Genomic DNA, 18,863 nt, shown 5'->3' with positions numbered 1-18,863 from the left:
GAAAGGCAGACGACCAATGGGAAAAACGGTTCCTATTCCCTATATAAGCAGCCATGTTTTGGGTACACGCGCTCTCGCGCTCAAGCTCTCCCATCAATTCAAAGGCTCTCCAATAAAGCGTGATCTGAGAAGACTCCTGGTGTGGTGGTCGTTCTTCCTCGCTGGCCGAGAAGGCGTTCGCCGCAGGACAGGCCTGGTCATCACTGGGGAAGGCGCACACCTCAGGCGAAGACCAGTGCAAGGTCCTCTCATTAATGTTTTAGACAGAGGCCCAACCTCTACTCTTACCTGTTGCTTAATAAAACAAAAAAGGGGGAGCTGTGGAGAGCTGCAGGAGCCAATGGCGCGGCCGCGTGGCGTGGCTCCGACCTAAGATGGTGCGGGCTCCCGCCTTCCGTCTTCCCCGTGACGAGTGCTCTCTGTAAAAAACAACTCCTTATATGGCTATGACTTGGCTCCTAGTTTGCTTCTGTGTTTGCAGCCCTATCAGTATATGCCACATGGCGCTTCAGGATTGGCCATCCAGGAGGCTTATAACTGGAGCGCGGGGGCGGATGGGAAGGAGAAGCATAGAGAAACAGGAAGAAGTGGGCAGGAGAGAAGCAGGAGAGAAGAAGCTGTAAACAAGGTCCTGAATAAACCGTCTGAGAGAAGAACCTGTTGTCGCGTCATCCTTGCGGGTCGAGGCGGTCGCGACAAAGTTGGATCAATCTGGGTTTACAGTTGAACTTGAAGCAAAATTTATGACTTGGATCTGTGCGCAGTTACCCCTGTGCCTGGTCCCTGCTAATCAGGAGGATGAGGCACGGGGATTGCTTGAGTCCAGGAGTTCAAGGCTAGCTTGGCAACATAGGGAAACCTCAGATCAAAGTAACAATGACAGCAACTATATATCCCTGGGCCGGCCTCAGTGTCCCCATGAGAGCTTTCTGGGAAAGTTCTCACAGCCTGCTGGTTGGATCTTGGTTGGGATAAACCAGCTTGGCTAAGGAGCAGAGGCCGGCAGAGGTCGTTGTGGGACATGACTGGCTCTCCTCTCCCATAGCTCTCACCTGTTTTCCAAGTTTCTACTGGAAGCATGCACATTCTCTAGAGAAGGAAACTTCCTTCTTTCCTTCCTTCCTTCCTTCCTTCCTTCCTTCCTTCCTTCCTTCCTTCCCTCCCTCCTTTCTCTCTCCTTGCTTGCTTGAGGAGCCTGACTGCAAAGGCCCAGGATGTGAAGATGTCACTGAGTTACAGCAGTAATTAGAAGCTGGGCCTTGCCAAAGATGTCAAGTCCCCAATCATTGTTCAATTGATTGATTCCACAGGGGCTCAGCCAAGACAGCTCCTGGTCCTCCTTCCTGCAGCCACCACAGCGTTGGAAGTTGGGTCTCCTGAGGGCCCCCGGGGGCCCCATGTGGAAATCTGGCCAGTGCTGCTCCTGGTTTGTCTGGAGCACAGGTGGTCACATGTGCCCTGCATCTGTTCCCATGTCCACGTTCTCATCCATGGCTCTCCCTCCCTCCTGGGACATACCACCGGCTTGCCTGCTCCCTGGGCAGTCCCTGGTCCGCCTGTGCCCTCGCTGCCTGTGCTTATTTGGCACTGGCTATGGCTTGAGATCAGCTCCTAGTTAGGACTCATGCCTGGACCTGCTGGCCACTCCACACAGGACACCCTAAGGTGAAGCCCTGTCCAGGGAGGAGAGCCACAGAGTCCTGCATGGCCACCCCCCTTCTGATTTCCACAGCGGTGCCTCTCCACATCCGCGGATGGAGATGATCCAAAGTGCCCAATCAGGTTGTTAGGGGGGATGAGGTGGAGGGAAGAGGCAGAGGTGGGGGGAAAGAGCAGAAGGCGAGTGATGTACATTGCATCTGTCTTTGAAAATGGCAGAAGCAATCTCAATGGAAGCTGAAGTGGCCCAGCCAGGGTCCCTCCTCCTGGCCACTGTGAAAGATGCACAGAGGGACACAGGTTCCAGCGGTGGCTTCCTGGGCTGCAGCCCTGGTTCTGCCATTTTTGTGCTGTGTAATCTTGGACAACCATTTGCCCCCTAGTGCCTCAGGTCCCAGACTATAGAAGGACAATCAGGATCCTGTTCATACTTCCTAGAGTTGCTGTGCACGTTCACTCCTGCAGAGGGCGCCACAGAGAGCAAAGAGTCCATACCCATTGGATACTGCTTTCAAAGAGATGAAGTTTGGGGCCCCTGGTGGTGTAGTTGAGAGAAGAATTATTTCTTCGTGGGTCCTGGAGTAGACATACCTGGGGGAGTTTTGCCATCGTGAGGGGAGAGCCTACCTGATAATACGTCTAGCACAAAGGAAAGAGTGCTCTCAGACAAGAAAAGAGGAACTATGTTCTGTTATCAGAACCTTGATCTAGCTATTCTTGAAGTCATTCAGCCACGTAAGCCACATACATCTGTCTCCTCTCCTCCTCCTCCTTCTCTCTTCCTCCTCCTCCTCTTCCTCCTTCTCTCTTCCTGCTCCTCCTCTTCCTCCTTCTTCTTTAACTTACTTCAAGTTGGGTTTCTGTCATTTGTAACAGGAGCCTCTAAAAGGGCATCTACCCATCCATCCATAGATCTGCTCAAATCCCAGCACCGAATCCTAGCTGTGCAGGCTCCACTTCTCACATCGCTTCCCCTCTCCATCTACTAAATGGGATTTAGTTACATCACTTACCAAGTGGAACACGTTCCAAGGATTAAAGGGAGTGAAGCCTGCGGTTCAACCTCTAGGTTGAGCCCTGAGGAGAGGCCCAGAGGCTGCCCTTCCATGCCCTTACCCTCTTTGCCTCCCCCTCCCCACCCTGGTGCGGGAGTCCGCAGCTCCAGCACCCACCAGACCTGGTCCTCACACACAGGCAGAGTCTGGTTGGTACAGACTTTATTGTTTCTCCAGCATTTTCCAGAAGAATGGTATCATTCGAGGGCCGCAGGGGATGGGGGAGTAAAAAATAACATAAACAAACTGAACAGAAACGCAGGAGGGCAGCAAGAGGGGCTGAGATGGGGCGCTCGGGGCAGAGAGGTGGCAGGCCTGGGCCAGTCAGAGCTGTTTAGCTTTCAGCCACCAGAGTGGAGAATTCTGCAAAAAAAAAAAAAAAAAAGGACAGGCAGTGAGTTACAGTGAACAACAGATAGGGGGCGCCAGAGAGGCTGCTCCGCCCGCAGGGTGCTTTGATTTGGTCTCTGTTCTGTTGTTTTGAGATAAAGATTCTTGCTCTGCGGCCAGATGAGCTTCAAATTCGTGAATTTTCCTGCTTCAGTCTCCTAAGTGCCAGGAGTACAACCATGCACCACCATACGCAGCCAGGCACTATTTTAATATCTTATTTAACTCTGACTACAATTGTATCACTTATCATCACTCCTAGTCCACAGATGAAGAAACAGGCTCAGGGACCTGCAGTTTTTCTGAACTTCATTGCTGAGGAAAAACTGCAATGAGAAAGAAGAGTCACCAGGTACCCCTAGCTGTCTCTAAGACTTGGTGTCCCCAGCCCAGGCCTGCCAAAGCACAGGGTCTCTGCTCAGTCCCTGGCACCTCTGGAAAATGCAGTGCTGTGATCAGGGAAGAGCCAGCTTGGGGAACAACAGTGAGGGGTTTGGCTCAGGCATGGTGGCGTATGCCTGTAGTCCTAGCTACTCTGGAGGTAGAGACAGGAAGATGGAGAATTTGACCTCAACCCAGGCAAAGTTAGACCCTATCTCAAAAACAAAATGTACAAGAGCTGGGGTGTGTGGCTTGAGCAGTAAGGCCCTGTGAGGATCTGGGCTCAACCCCATGTAGTGTAACTAATAATGAGAAAGAGGAGGAGAAGGGGCTGTAGGGCCTGAGCCTCTCTGTCTGTCCACTCACTGAAGACAGGGGAGGCCATTCCTCCTGGGGGACAAGTGAAAGGCAGGCTGTGACACAGGCTGTGACAGAAGCCAGCCGCTCACACCTGTAATCCTAGCTACTCAGGAGGTGGAGGCCCAAGGATTGTGGTTCAAAGCCAGCTTGGGAAGACAAATTCAATAGACTCTTAGTTCCAATTAACCAACCAAAAGCTGGAAGTGAAGCTGTGGCTCAAGTAGTAAAATGCCAGCCTTGAGCAGGAAAGCTAAGGGGCAGCGCCCAGGCCCCTGACTTTAAGTCCCAGCACCAGTGCGCATGGGTGTGCGCACAGCCCTGAACTCCTTTGAAGCAGAACGCCTCTGTGGCACCCGCCATCCCGCCGCCCCCTTGTTCCCCACTGTAGCTGCAGTGATATGAGGGGGCACGCCAGGTGGAGGTGAGAGGGGACGCAGAGGTCAGGGGACTCCCCTGAGCACTGCCACAGTTCTGCAGATCGTGATAATTTCAAAACGTAAAAAGTCAAAGAGCATAAAGCAACCATAGCAACACCTGCATGCGTATCCTGGAGCTGGCTAGGCCCAGCCCCATCCGGGAGAGGGGCTGCGTACCTGGAAAAGAAGCACCACTTTCTCTTGTCCCTGAGCTGTCCCAGGACGGGAAGAGGGTGATCTGGATGTGGGGGTCTGGGCAGGGACTCAAGCTGGGAGACAATGAGGAGGCCACTTACTTGAGTGAGGGTCCTGAAAGCCTGAGGCTCTTCGGCGGGCAGGGATGGAGCCTCGAAAAACTACTGAGACACCAAACACTCTCAGAGAACCCCCTCCCTGGGCCAGTACCATAGGCTTGTTTCCTCGCCCAGGAGCCTCTGTGAGCCTGTGGGACCTTGGTTATTTATCTCAAAAGGGCAGGAGAAGGGAGGGACTAAGAGAATGCACAAGAAGGGGTGAACTGGTTCAAGGTATGCATCCATAGAAATAGCGCCATGACCCCTTGTCCTGGTCTAATGAACCACCGTGCGTGTTGATGGTTTGTGGTCAGCATGGCCTTGGGGAAGAATGGTGCATCGAAGAGCACCTTGATTTCCCCCCAACTACCTGGGGAGACACACTCACAGATGGGGAAACTGAGGACCAGGGGTTTAGCTCCACCACGGTCACCACCACAGCAGAGGCGACGCAGCGGCACGCACGCTCAGCTCCCTGTCCACCCTGGAGAGTCTGACCTACTTTGTAAGGTGTAGAGTGACACATGTCCCCGCTCTGGTGTCACCGCCCGGCGGCTCCGTCACGTCAGCCCTTTTTTATTTACTTCATGGTACTTATCACACTCTGAAATGATCTTATTTATGTACTTATTTTTGTCAGGCTTCCCCGCAAGAATGGAAGACAACTCTTAGAGGGCGGGGAAGCCTGGCTGGCTCACACCCCCACCCTCAGCTGCTGGAAGGTTCTGGAACACTGAGGATCCTGCTAAACAAGTGGCAAATGGAGGTGGGGGGGTCTCACGACCCCCTCCTCAGGATTCAGCAAAGGGGTGCTGCACATGTTGCAAATGGGGAAAGAGAAGGATGGAGGTGTGAGGGGTGAGGATCACAGAGAAAGTAAGGCCCAGAGCCACTGCTTGTCCTCTGGCCTCAGGAAGCCTGGCCAGTGACTGGGGACCCAGTTCCTGCCAGGAATCGAGCACGGTCTGTCCAGCTTCTCTGGCAAAGCCAGCCTGTCCTGTCTGGGGCCCGGGGGCCCAGGGGGCTGGGCGCGGTCACTGCTGGAGAGGGGCCCTTGGGTGCCCAGGCTGCTCACTAGGCAGGAAGGGGGCTGGTGGGGCCCCAGGCTGGGAGAAGCCGGACGCTGGGGAGCCTGAACCTCAGATGTATTTGGGGCCTGTGGGTTCTTTATGTGAGGCTCTCTCTCTGTGCACCCTGGGATGGCTCAGAAGCCTTTGGGGTGACCACAGGCCTGACTTTTATGCATTGGCCCCAGGATTCTAATGAGCCTGTGACAGGGCTGGGGTAGGGCCCCCTCTTGGGCATCTGTGTGTCCCCACAGGGCAGTACGGTTGGGGGCCCTCTACTTGAAGGGCCTTCTCCCTCCCTCCCCCCACCCCACCTCTCTGTTTTGTCAGTCATGGGGCTTGAACTCTGATCCTGGGCGCTGTCCCTCAGCTCTTCAGCTCAAGGTGAGCATTCTACCACTTGAGCCACAGCACCACTTCTGGTTTTCTGGTAGTTCATTGGAGATAAGAGTCTCACGGCCTTTCCTGCCAAGGCTGGCTTGGAACCACGATTCTCAGATCTCAGTCTCCTGAGTAGCTAGGATGACAGGCGTGAGCCACCAGCACCCAGCTGAAAGGCCTCCTCTTGAACACCTTGTCTTGTCTTAAAAGCAAAGACAGATACCAAGGACCTGGCGGCGGCGGGCCAGGCCCTGTCCTGAGACAGGGAGTGGGGGGTTGGAGGCCTAGGTCCTTGGGTGCCTGGACCTGGTACCCAGCCCCCTCCTGGCTCAGCTTTCTTGTCTGTGGGGGTCTAAGAACACATTCTCTTGGCTCTAATGGGGGTGTCTGGAGCCTGAGAACTGGGGTCCACTCCCAGCTCCCATCTCTTCCTCCTGTGATCTTTGACTAGGTTCCCCATCTCACTGTTCATCTGAAAGGCGGTGCTTTGAGATTACCTCGTTTAGAGTTTGGAGGAGCCAGCCAGATGTCAAGGCCCACCAGAGCCGGCACTCAGAGCTGGCGCCCAAAGACCCCTGGGGGCCACTTGGACACCAAGCCTAGCCACTGCCTGGCATAGACAGGACGCTGCCACACTGGTTTATGAACATCGTTACTGCCAGAGCTACTGTTCATCTCCACAGTTCCCCAGCCATTTTCTGTCTCCACCTGGGCATTTTCTGTCTCCAGCCTGCTGGCTTACGTTAGTGCCACTGTCCCTGGCAGAGCCCTACAACTAAGTAGGACAAGAAAGACCTAAACAGGAGACACAGGAAAGCTAAATCGCAAGCAGCTGACGGGATTTAAGTTTCCCAAGCACCATCTGAGTTAGTATCCTGCCTCAGTTTCCTCATCTGTAAGATGTAGGGCAACAGGAAGGATTCTGGGAGATGAGGGGTGTGGGCGAACACCATTGAGATGAGGGGGCTTGAGCCTGGAGAAGGATCAAGAATGTTCTTCCTTTCGTTGTAAGACTTGCAGGGACGGTGCTACCTTTGCAATCTGAACTTCTTCCCAGGGCCCTGCAAATCCCTGGTCCGGTGTCCTCGTTGGCTGATCAGAAAGAGATGGAGGAGGTGGGGATGGGATGGCAGGAGACGGCAGATGGAGGGCTGGCAGATGCTCCTCTTTTCTTTCCCTCAGGAAACTGAAATTAGCCTAATGAGGTCTGCCCTAGTCCGAGGTGCTGGGGGATTGGACAAATTTAGAAGCGCATGACAGGTGATGCTGATGGCCCCGAATGAAACTCAGAGACATTGAGTCAGCTTCTGGAAGGCCTCGCCTCTGTCCCTCCGTCGTGATGACCAGGAGACAGGGCCTGGCCCACTCCCGGTTTATCACCTCTCCTGGAAATAGCTCCCAGGCTGGGTTTCATTTACATAGCTATTGCATGCAGAGATCACTTTCCTATCTCGCTAAGCCAGGAGGCAGGGTCATTTGGGGTCAAGCCAGGCAGCCCCGAAGAAGGAGCTTCAACAGTTCTCTGGGGGGACTCACTGGTGTCATTCCATTTCATCCCCATTGGCTCAGACCCAGTTTCTTTGCAGGGAAACTGAGGCAGGACGGCTCTTGTGGGAGGATCTTCTTGGCTTGTGTCTCCTGCTCGAAGGAGAGTGGAATGGTCCTGCACCCTGACTCTGCATCCTGACTCAGCTGTGGCCTCCAAAGTGGAGGGAGAAGGATGGGTGGAGGAAGGACGTCTCGTTCTGCCCTGACCGCTGCTCCATTTTCCCAGAGGCCAGTTACATAAGCAGCCTGCACCGCATCCTCTCCCGGCTCTGTCTTATCTAGCACAGCACAAGGCTAGAGCTAGTGAACATCCACTCGGGAATTCAGAGGAGCAGATGGCTTAGCACAGGACCCACTTAGAACCCCAAAGGCTCAGGAGGAAGAGATACGATTAAGAGGCCCAGATTCAGTCTTGGATCTGCCCATAACCGTCCACCAGGCCTCGGTTTCCACATCTCTCCCTTGGGTTTTTCCACTCAAGGCTGGCACTCTACCATCTGAGCCACTGCTCTACTTCCGGCTTTTTGCTGGTTACTTGAAGATAAGAGTCTCACCGGCTTTTTTTTTTTTCCCTGCTCTGGCTTTGAATGGCGATCCTCAGATCTCAGCCTCCTGAGTAGCTAGGATGACAGGCGTGAGTTCCATTTGTGAGGCTAGGTCTCCCACACGTTGCAAAAGGCTTCGAGGCAGCTTCTACACAAAGCATTCCCATAACTTGAGAGGAAAAGACTCATTTCTCTGACGGTCGCTTTTGGCAGTGGGGGATGTCCGGCTTTGGGCCTTACAAGATCATTTAGTCCAGCCCTGCCAAGGCCACGGGGGCAGGACTCGAAATTCAATAAATCTACAAGTTGTTTTTTCTCTCTTTTTCTGTTTTTTCCAAAGTGAAATTCAATAAATCTTGGCCCCAGCAATGTTGCTTTAAATACACAAATAGCCCTTGGCAGGAAAAAGTTCCCCAGCCCTGCGAGCAACAGAACTGTGAGGCGATGATGCTGTACCCCTACTTTATCGATGGGGGAATGGTTGCTCTAAGAAGGAAGGGGGAGGGGAGGAGACCTCCATAGGGCTGATACCCAAGCACTTGTCCATTCCCCTAGTTCTGTGACCTTCAACACCTCCCTGCTTACTGGAATGCTTAAGGATGAGTGACAACATTTGTCCCCGGGAAGGAGCAGCTGGGCTGGCCCACAGGTGGAGGTGTGGTCCGTGGTCTCCACTAGGGTATGAACTATAGGCACCTCTCAGCAACAGGAAATGCAAAGCCCAGGCTCTTGAAGTGGGACAGGTTTCAAACACATAGGAAAGAGGAGCCATCAAGGACTGGGTGGGCAGGAAAAGGATCACTTGTGCTGTGTGGCACTGTGTGACGCTGTGTGTGTATGTGTGCGTGTGCGAGTGTGTAGACAGGGCAGTGTGCAGGTGTGTGTCCACATGTGTGTGCATGAATGTGTGAAGGGGCCTGTGCACGAGCGGGGGGCTGCAGGAATGTGTGCACATGTGTAAATGTGCCCATGTAGCTCAGAGAAGATCTTGTATTTAGAATTGGATACAGGATCCCAAGCTTTGTGGTCAACCGTTCGTCCCCTGGGCCTCAGTTTCCTTGTCTGGTTGTGAGGTTGAATGGGCTGAAAGAAGTGAATCTAGTTGCGCGGGATGTAGGTGGATGCTAAGCTGAGTTCCTGTCGCCGTGTGGTCCTGACGCGTGGTATTGAGTTTGGGGAGCTGGGGCTACCGGCCAGCGTCTGGTAGCAGCGGGTCATGGCAGGACCCTCAAGCTCAGGGCTCTCTACTACTGAGGGACCCCAGGCATGCTCCTTAACTGCTTGGTGCCTCAGTTTCCCCATTTGTAACATGCAACCAGTGATGGCCCCTACTCCCTAGGGTTCTGGTGAGACACTGGTTTTCAAAGTGGAGTTCAAGGGATCACCAATATCACCTGATTACTTGTGAGAAAAGCACGCACTTGGACCCCACCTAGAGATCAGAAACTCCAGGGAGAGTTTCTCTCCAGGACAGCCTGTGGCCCTCAGAGGTCTGGAACCAGCTCCGCCCTGGATATTGCTGGCTAGGACAGGAAAGCCCTGGAGGATGGGCCTGCCGCACTGCATTGTGGGCCCGACAGCCTTTGTACCCGGCCTTGGTGGCTGCGCTAAGGCTCTTGGACAGCCTCCACCCCTGCCTAACTTCTCACACCAGCTCGGCCCCAGAATTTCTGGGCGGAGGCCGTGAATCAATCGATCACATCTCTAAAAGTCCGTCAGCTTCCTGGAAGTACTTGCCCAAAGATGAGAATGTGCAGCACTATTATTAGAATGCGGCCTTCCTTCCCGCTCCCTCCATTCTGGAATCTTAAAGAACCTGGGCAAGTGTGGCTCCCCTTAGAGGGACAAACTGCTGAGCGAGGTGCCGAGCCTGGCTCTGAGCTTCCCTGAGACCCCACAGGCAAGAGCTCCCCACCTTGGCTGGAGGAGGGGAGGGACCACCCCTCCTCCTCCCTGAACCTGGGGAGGGAGCAAGAAAGGTCTTCATCTACTTCATTCATTCATTCACGGATCCACAAAACCAACTTTCCACTGTTTTTCCCCTGAACCCCAAGCCCGATTCAAGATGCTGGGGTGAGAACCGGGGAGCAGGCAAGTCTCTGCTCTGTGGCACTGGCACAGGTTGGGAGAGACACTCAAGCAGTAAATCAGCTAAACTCACTAGATTTTAAGCAGAAGAACAAAGCAGTACCAGGCAGAAGTGCTGAGCCCTCAGACCTGAACTCACATCCTGACCTTCTCTCTTCCTACCCACAGGGGTTTAAGGCAAACCCTCAGGTTCGCTGAGCCTCGGCATCCCGACCCATAACCCCAGATTGTAACAACACTCGTTGGTGCCTGGCACCAATTCAGGCCTCCACGAGCTTGGCCATCTCTCCTGTCATTCAAGGTCATACAGCTGGACCGCGTCAGATTCCCGGGCCTCGGTGATCCACTGGAGTGCCTGTGGAACCCCCAAATTAGGAAGAGACCCCAGAGATTGGCTGGCGATCTGATCTTGGTTTTAAACACAAGGCGCTTTGCCTTGGGCAGAGGCCCCCTGGCTTCAGAGAGTGTGCTCTGGTAAGTGGGGCTCTGGGGCTCTGGGAACTGAATTTCTCGAATCTCCCCCACCCTTTTTACATCACCGCACCGCCTGGCCCTGTTTGGGAAATGGGCATGGAGACATGAGGAAGGGTGTCTGCCTGTCTTCCCTCTGAAAGCACGGGCCGTGGGGCCCGCTGCCTGACGAGGGCAGCTATAACCATTGCCCATTCCTTTGCCCCTGCCTTCGGTGTTGAATCCTGGCTCTCCTGCTTGCCAGCCACATGACCTTGAACCTCAGAGCTGTCCTTGATACTACCACCCCCACAGACTCTGCCATCCTGAAGCATTATCTACCTCCCTCCCCACTCCTTTCTTTTGGTGCTGGTACTGGAGCGTGAACTCAGGGCCTCAAGTTCTTGCTTGGCTTTTTCATTCAACCTGGAGCTCTACCACTTGAGTCACACATACCTCCACGGCTGGCTTTCTAAATAGTGAATTGGAGATAGGAGTCTCATGCACTTTCCTGTCCAGGTTGGCTTTGAACCGTGATCCTCCGATCTTAGCCTCCTGAGTAGCTAGGGTAACAGGTAGCGCCACCATCGCCCGACTGTCATCTACCTTTATAGAGCCTCTGCCAGACGCGCATCACATGCCCAAATAGTTCTCTCACTCCTGGCAAGCCAACCGTCTTCTGCCCCTTTCTAAACACACTGACTGTTGCTGCCATCCTGCCTTAGCAGATGCCAATACCTGGCCTAAAGCTGCCTCTGCTGCCCAATCACGGACATTCCAGCCCACATTCTCCAACTGTGTACCCCCAATGTGCACATATGCGTACGTGTAGAGCTGGAAATATGAGATGGAATAAATGACTAGTGCAGCCTCTGTTACTTGAGCACATACTTAACGCTCAGCACTCAGTTCTCCCCTGCTTTTCTGGGCAGATTATGGAGGAGGAAGCCAAGAGAGAGGGTTGGACAGCCACTACTCAGAGCAGCCAGCCTAGCAATGATCTAACTCACCTCTGCCTTCTCCAATGCTGGCACTGGATTGAGCTCGGGAGAAGAGAGGCAGGAAGGCAGGGAGGCAGACCAGAGACTGCCCTGTGTTCCCTCACCATTTAGGTAGTCCGTAAATAGCCCGGCCATGCACCAAGCCACCATTACCTCTCAGCAACTTCCCTGCTACCTTAGAAAACCTCTTCTTTTGATCCTAGCCACAAGAAGAGCAACTGGGGTCAGACGGGGTCACCTCTGCACCTGACCTTGGCACGAACACATTCTTGTTTCTGGCACGAACAAACTCTCCTCCATCAACTTCTATCCAAGGTGTGCACAGGGGCGCCCACTCCAAAGAAAATCTGTATCTCTAGACACTTAATTTCTATAACACGTCCAAGCAACTCAGAACAAGCTTGTGCACCTGGGTGCCAGGCAGAGGAGCCAGGTGTGGCCAGGTGAGGCGTGCAAGGTTGCAGATGTGAGGGGCACAGCAGAATGATGGTGGGGGTCTGTGCCTTGCACTTACTCCACAGGTGCTTGCTCACTTCCGGCTCCATGTCGGGTAATGGCTAGATACCTGTGATCAGAGGCGCAATACCATCTGGTCTCTGTTTTAATTCACTTGGCAGTCTACCTTTCCCATTTGCTGTGCGCCTGACCTGGTTCTGAGCACATTCACATGAGCACATCTAGTCTCACCAGGGCCTTGTGAGGTCTCAGCCATCTTTAGCCTCAATTCAGAGATGAGGAAACCAAGGCCCGGAGTGGTCACAGAGCTAACAAGGCTGGGGATTTGATTCCCAGAGTCACCTGTAACCAGTTTTCTCTTAAATTGGCATGGGATGGCCTCAGCAGGCTACAAAGATGTATTCAGATCTGTTTCTAAGTTCCTGCTCTACCACTATGTCCTAGCTCTTTAAAATGGACCAACACCCATCTGCAAAATGTCACAATGCTGAAGATAGCTGAGAAATGTACCCCGCCCCTCTGCCCCCAAATGCCAGGCAGGCTTGAGGGACAGGGACCCTGCCCCTGTACGCAGAGCAGACCTGGAGAAGCACCCTTCCTCATTCCTGGGTGAGAGGTGGCTGGCTCTTTCTCCTGGCTCTCCTACAGGGCTGGCATAGTGTATATATATATACTGAAGGCCAAACCAGAGACTTGAGGTACAGGACATCAGGAGAGGATGGAGAGGAGATAAAGAATTTCCACCCCTGAGATCAGACACTCTGAGGGGGTCCTTGGGGACCCGCGGGTCTGGTTTCCTCTGGCTCAACAGAGAGGCCGTGCAGGGTCACACAGCCTGTGGAGGCATAGCCTAGACCAGAGCGTTGGCAAAGAGGAGGAAAAGCCAGTGTCTCCTGTAATATCTGCTCAGTAGGGAAAAGGGGAAAAATAGATCTATTCTTCTGGGGTCAAATTTAGGAAAATATAGCAGCTTTTTACTGCCTCACTGCGGCTCAGAGATCTCAGACCTAACATGTCACCTTTGTTTTTCCCCCTGCAAATGTCTCTTTCTTTGGGACAAACATAGCTTCAAACCATTTGCATCCACACACCTTGGGATCCATAAGAGCTCAGGCCCTGGCTACCCACCTTCAACTCCGATCTTGCCGTCTCCATCCTTGTCCCCTGCGGCAAGCAATGTCTTGGTTTCTTTAGGAGACAGGTCTCTGGCATCCGAGGAGAAACCCTTTAGGATGAATCTGGTGGGAGGAAAGGGAGACAGTGGGGAGGGAGTCAGGTGAAAGGTCACCTTGCCCCCCCCCATGGCATGGGTGTGGCTGGGCCAGCCCCAGGTCACTGGTCTGCCTGGTGGGGGGGGAGGGGGACCAGCTGTCCTCTACAAGTATCTACCACATGTCTCCTGGAGGGTCAGGGGGTCAGGCTGTGTGGCTTCTGGGGGCCTCGTGGCGGTCTTAGGATGCCACCTGGATAAAGGAGAAGTGGGTCAAGGACTCGGGGAGAGCACAGGGCATGCTGGGTAGTATTGGAGGAAATGGAGAGGGTGAGGCAAGAGTCAGGAGGTTCCCTGGAGAAGGTTTTACCTGAAGGACAGAGGTGGCCTGGATGTGTACCTGTGCATGTTGGACATGGATGGGTGGGAGAAGGTTCTAGATAGAGGGGGACCCTGTAGGATGCTTGGGGGGAATGGATACATAGGCTAGATGAGGGAAGTTCTGACTTAAATGGATTCTCCCCAAACCCTTCTTGTCCCTCCTTCCCTCTCTTCCCTCCTTTCTCCCCCCTCTCTGGCCCCCACTCCCTCTCTCTCCCCCCTTTCTCTTTCTCTGACCAAATGCAAAATAGTCTTGGCCACTACGTGACACAAAGCACAGATGTGGGCCAGGTGGGCGGAGGTGAGGGGGATTTGCTGCTGACACAGCTTTGCAATTTTTTTTTTGTTTGTTCAAAGCTTCTCCTGAGTGCTTTGCTCCAAGGACCCTGGACCCCAACATCTGGCTCCCAGTCCCTGGCTTGCCCAGAAATTGCTCTCGCTGGCAACTCTGAGAGTGATGGGGTCTGCTGAAGGGCGAAGGTGCCTTTCAGATGCATGAAAAAAAATCAATAAATGCTAACAAGAATGCCTCCTGCCTGGCCTGCGGCGTGAAGCAGTCCGGACAAATGCTTGTTCATATGTATTCAATTATTAAGTAGCAGCATTCCATTAGCAATATTAAGTGGCTATCATTTAACCTAGTTAGTTGCACTTTGAGCAGAAGGCTTGATTTTTCCGGAAGCAGCGGTGCTAGAAGTGAGCTTCCCCTGGCACCCAGGGGTCGTGGGGGGTCAGATCGGAGCCTGCTTGCTGTGACAGATGGAAGGACATCTCGGATGGGGACAGGAAAAGCCCAAACACCAGCCCTTTCCCTTCCCAGTGCTTCCTCCCTTCACCCCTCAGGCCTCAGTTTACCCCAGCTCATCCTCCTCAATGAAGCCACTCTTGTCTTTGTCCAAGATGTGGAAAACCTTCTTCACCTCGTCTGCACTCTTTTTCTTCAGGCCCACCATCTGGAAGAACTTTTTGTGGTCGAAGGATTCGGCAGCTGGGGGGGGGGGAGGAGGGTGGAAAAGAGGATCAGGTTAAAAAGAGGACAGAGATGGGGGGTAGGGCAGGGTGGGGGTCCCGGCATTGGTTATCCAGCTCCTAAAAGGACAGAGGGAGTCTACCCCAGGCCAGCTGGCTCTGTCAAGGTCACAGGCTGGAGGTCCTCCCCCCACATCGCATCCCTGTTCTCCCCCCGCACCTCTTGTCAATGGTCTGATAGGTTTTGGCTTTCCTAAAACTCCTTTCTACACAGTCCTTTGGGTGGGAGCTGAGCGGAGTGGCCCGGGATGTGGATGGAGGGGGCACACGCAGGCGTGTGACCTGCTAGAGAAGGGACAACCTTCCCAGGAAAGCCACAGTGAGAGGGAAAGGGTTTTATTTTTCTTTTGTCAAGGTCAAAGGAGGAAGATGGGAGGAAGGGCGAACCCAGACGTCCTGGCAGTAAGGCAGAAACCCATCTGTGGATGTGAGTGTGTGTGTGTGAGTGTGTGTGTGTGAGTCTGTATGTGTAGGTGTGTGGGGTGTGTGAGTATGTGTGTGTGAGTCTGTGTAGGTGTGTGGGGTATTAGGTATGTGAGTATGTGTATGTATGTGAGTCTGTATGTATAGGTGTGTGGGGTGTGTGAGGTGTGTGAGTATGTGTATGTGAGTCTGTATGTGTAAGTGTGTGAGGTGTGTGAGTCTGTATGTGTAGGTGTGTGTGTGTATGTGTGCATGAGTCTGTAGGTGTATGTGGGTATGAGGTGTGTGTGGGGAGAGTGTGTATGTGGGGGGAGGGGGCGCCCAGGAGCACCCCCTTTCCCTGGTTTGGTGTGGTGGTGGGTGGGTGGGCACAGCTCCCTGGCCGTCTCCCACAGCTTCCCCAGTGGGAGAGAAGGTGCCCTGGAAAGAGGGAGATGGCCATCTCTGGCTCTCCCTAACTTTCCACATCGGGCGGCTCCTCTTTCGGAGCACCTCAGCCCTGCAGGGCTTTCTACAGGCACCTGGTGGGTGGGTGTGGACGCAAGGCCATTGAAAGGAAGGACCCCTCTCCCTCCCATGGGGCTGAGGGATGGAGCTGGGCAGGTCACCCTGCTCGAATCCCTCTTCTGCTGGGCTAGATGACCTTGGACCAGCCTCCCCTGCTGCCCAGCCTCAGTTTCCCTAACTGGGTGGCAGAATGGGGAAGGCTGACAATTAAGCTAAGGTTCCCAGCAGGGTGGTCTGACAGCCGGGGAGCTCCCCCCCATTTGTCGGCCACCCCCTTAAGGGGACTGGAAGCTTCAGGTGCCCAGGGCTTCACCCAGGTCTGGACAGAGCACCTGCTTAGGGAAGGTCACCACGCCGTCGGGGCACCCCTCCCCAAAGGTGAGGAGATTTGAACCCTAGAGGTCAGGGCGCTGGGGCAGTCTGCCTTCCAGGAAATGTCTTGTCCAGAATAAGGATGGAGAAAAAGAGTGTCGTGGGGAGAAGACACGGCTTAAAGGGAAAGTCCTCCCCACCCCTCCTCCGCTCCCCGCACCCAGAACCCCGGCGGAGGTCCCTCCTCGGACCCGAGTCCTCCCAGCGCGGCCACCGTTCCAGAGCCCACAACTTTGTGCAGCATCAGCCAGGGCACCCGCCTTCCCCATCGCACCCTGAAAAGCTGAGGACCATCGGGGCCCCATCCAGGCAAGGGTGGGGTAGGGGAAACGATGCGGGATGCGGGAGCGGAGAGGGGTCGGCTGGGGCGGGCTGCAGGGGGGCGAAGGTGGCAGCGGGGCGAGGGCAGGGGGCCGGGAGGGGGGGCGCTGCTCACCGGCAAAGGCTCCTATCGCCTTCTTGATGTCCTCAGCGCTGAGCAAGTCTGTCATCGACATCCTGCAACTGTTTGAGCGGGCAGAGCAAGTGCGAAAAGATTAAAAAGTGCTCTTCTCATCATTTCTGCTCATATGACCAGCGCTGCAGTGGCGCGCGCCAGGCGCACGCACCGCCCGGCCTGGCACTGCGCCAGGGGCGCCGGGCTCAGCGCTGGGCTGGGCTCCACGGGCTGCGGGGGCAGCTGAGGGGTCCACGGCACCCCAGGAGGCGGGGGGAGGGGGGGACTGTCGCCAAAGTGCCAGCTCGGGAATTGAAGGGGTTTCCCCTGCCACCAGCCGGGACTGGAGAGATCGCTGGCCCCTCAAGGGCAAGCAGGAGGTTTGGGGCATCTCTGATCTGGGTGTGGGGAGTGATGCACCCCCCAGTGGGACCCAGGCCTGAAGGGGCCAGTCTGTCCTCCCCGGGGGGCCTGTCTGTACCCCTAGGGGAAGGGGGGGAGGCTCTGGCCTTTACCCATTCCCGCTCCATGTCTCCCTTAGTCTCTTCTCTCCTGGGCTCCGTATGCCAAGTTATGCTGCAAAAATCTGCCTGCTGAATTGTGTGTGTGCGTGTAATCTGAAACCTCACCCTCCAGAGGTGCAAGCCTGGACAGGGACAGATGGCGAGGCTCCTCAGCTCCACTCCTTTTTCTCCAGGTCCCCCAAATCTGGGGTCCCCCACTCCCCTTGGCTATGAGGACCTCTCCAAGGAGAGGCCCAGGTGGAGGACACTGCTGAGGGTGGTGTTTAAGCACCACCTCCCAGGAGGCCGGTGGGACTTGGGGTGGGGGTGGGGGAAGGGAAGGGTAGCACCTTTCGATCACACTTTCTAGGATCTAAGTAGGCTCTGTAGCCTGGGCTCCACCACTGGGGAAAGTGATGCTGGCTAATTTTCATGCAGTCAGCTACTCTGGCTGTGACCCGCGGAGCACTGTATGGGGAGTCTGGGGATCTGGGCTCTGGAGGTGGGTGCGGAGTGCTAAGTCTCTCCATGGTGACCTTGGGCAGTGACCTTCTTCATAGCCAAGGCTTTTGTCCCCCTGTGTTGTGGTTGGTGTGAGGGTGGTCTCCTGCCCAGGACCACAAGACTAACTTAAGGTCCAGGAAGGTGGGCAGCGGTTGGGGCTGTGGTAGGGGACCAGGGACAGCTGCCCAGCTGTCAGGAGCTCAGGTTCCCTGACACTCGCTGTCAGCACAGACTCCCTGGCTGGGCCCTGGACGGCTGCCCTTCCTGGAAACCTTAGGAGTGGCTGGCTCCAGCTGCCCGCTCCGGTGAGTCACCTCCTTCAAGGCCATCCCCTGCCAGCTGGCTTCCAATACGCCGAGGCTGCAGCTCCTAACCTGCTATCTGCGGCCATGAAGCCCCCCCAGAGCCCCCAGCCGCCCGTGCAGCCCCTTCTGTGGCCACTGCCACCTCCGCTCGGGCGTGCTGCGAATTCAAGTCCCGGGGCTCTGCTGGCTCTCAGGCCTAGTTGGAGCAGATATCTCTTCACCCTGGGGACCCTGTGTACTACAGATGGGGAAACAGAGGCTGAGAGGGTCCATGAGGACCCCCAGGACATGCCAGCTGGGCATCCTCCCAGGGTCCTCCAATGTTAGGGCTCAGTGACCCACTAATGCCCCTTCCTGATACCCGGGGCCCATGTATCTGAGCCACTGCCCCCCCCACCATCCCTCCCCTTTCTCCATCTCCCTCCCTGCTGCTGAGGACCCCGTGGGAAGGCAGGGCATCAGACATTAGCCTCTCTGGACCAGTGCAGCAGCCCCTTCCTTCTGCCCTTCTGAGTTCTGGATTCCCTCTGTGGGCCCACGTGTGCGTGGCCCCGCCCTCTGGGTCCTAGAGGGAGAGGGATGGATCCGGGTCACCCAGGAGCCAGGTGGAAGAGCTGGGAGTTCATTCCCTCAGGCCCTGGGCTTCCCTGCTGTCCAGCCCTGGTCCCCTGGGAAGGAGGGATGCGCTGTCCCTTCCAGCCGGCTCCCTCCCTCTGCATCCCCAGCATCGGCCTCCACGCTGGGAAGCTGCCACTCACCTCGGACGGGGCAGAGGCCGGAGCCTGTACACGGAAGTTGGGTTAGTGGGGGATCCTGTGGGAAAATGAGTCTGGTGGCAGGGTGGCCACTTAAATAGTCTTGGGACCTGGCTATTTTGGGAGGTGGCGTCTCCCCCCCTCCAGTCCCCGCCCCCTCCCCTTCCGGTGTCAGGTAGTCCCCAACCCTGGGGCTGCGCTTCTGTATCACATTCACCCCCCCAGGCCCATTGGGCCAAGCCTATTAATAACCCTTGGCCCCTGCCTTCCTCCAGCACCCAACATGGAGGCCCAGGCGGGACCTGCGTCTTCCAGGAAGCCTTCCATCCCCAAATAATGTAGCCACAG

At 55.3% G+C, this 18,863-nt stretch overlaps 1 protein-coding gene across 1 annotated transcript; it reads right to left on the bottom strand.

Moving 5' to 3' along the window:
- Positions 1–2,859: 2,859 nt before the first annotated feature.
- Pvalb (parvalbumin) lies at positions 2,860–18,562 on the bottom strand. Its single transcript, XM_013024843.1, has 5 exons — positions 18,519–18,562; positions 16,449–16,516; positions 14,537–14,669; positions 13,219–13,328; positions 2,860–3,077 (listed from the first exon to the last, which is right to left on the bottom strand). The coding sequence occupies exons 2-5, from the start codon at positions 16,507–16,509 to the stop codon at positions 3,049–3,051; spliced, it is 333 nt and encodes a 110-aa protein (XP_012880297.1). The 5' UTR covers positions 16,510–16,516; positions 18,519–18,562; the 3' UTR covers positions 2,860–3,048.
- Between the last annotated feature and the right edge of the window lie 301 nt (positions 18,563–18,863).

This window comes from Dipodomys ordii, unplaced genomic scaffold, assembly GCF_000151885.1.
Source record: "Dipodomys ordii isolate 6190 unplaced genomic scaffold, Dord_2.0 Scaffold79, whole genome shotgun sequence".
Lineage (NCBI taxonomy): Eukaryota > Metazoa > Chordata > Mammalia > Rodentia > Heteromyidae > Dipodomys > Dipodomys ordii.
This window is presented reverse-complemented; position numbering and strand designations above follow the sequence as displayed.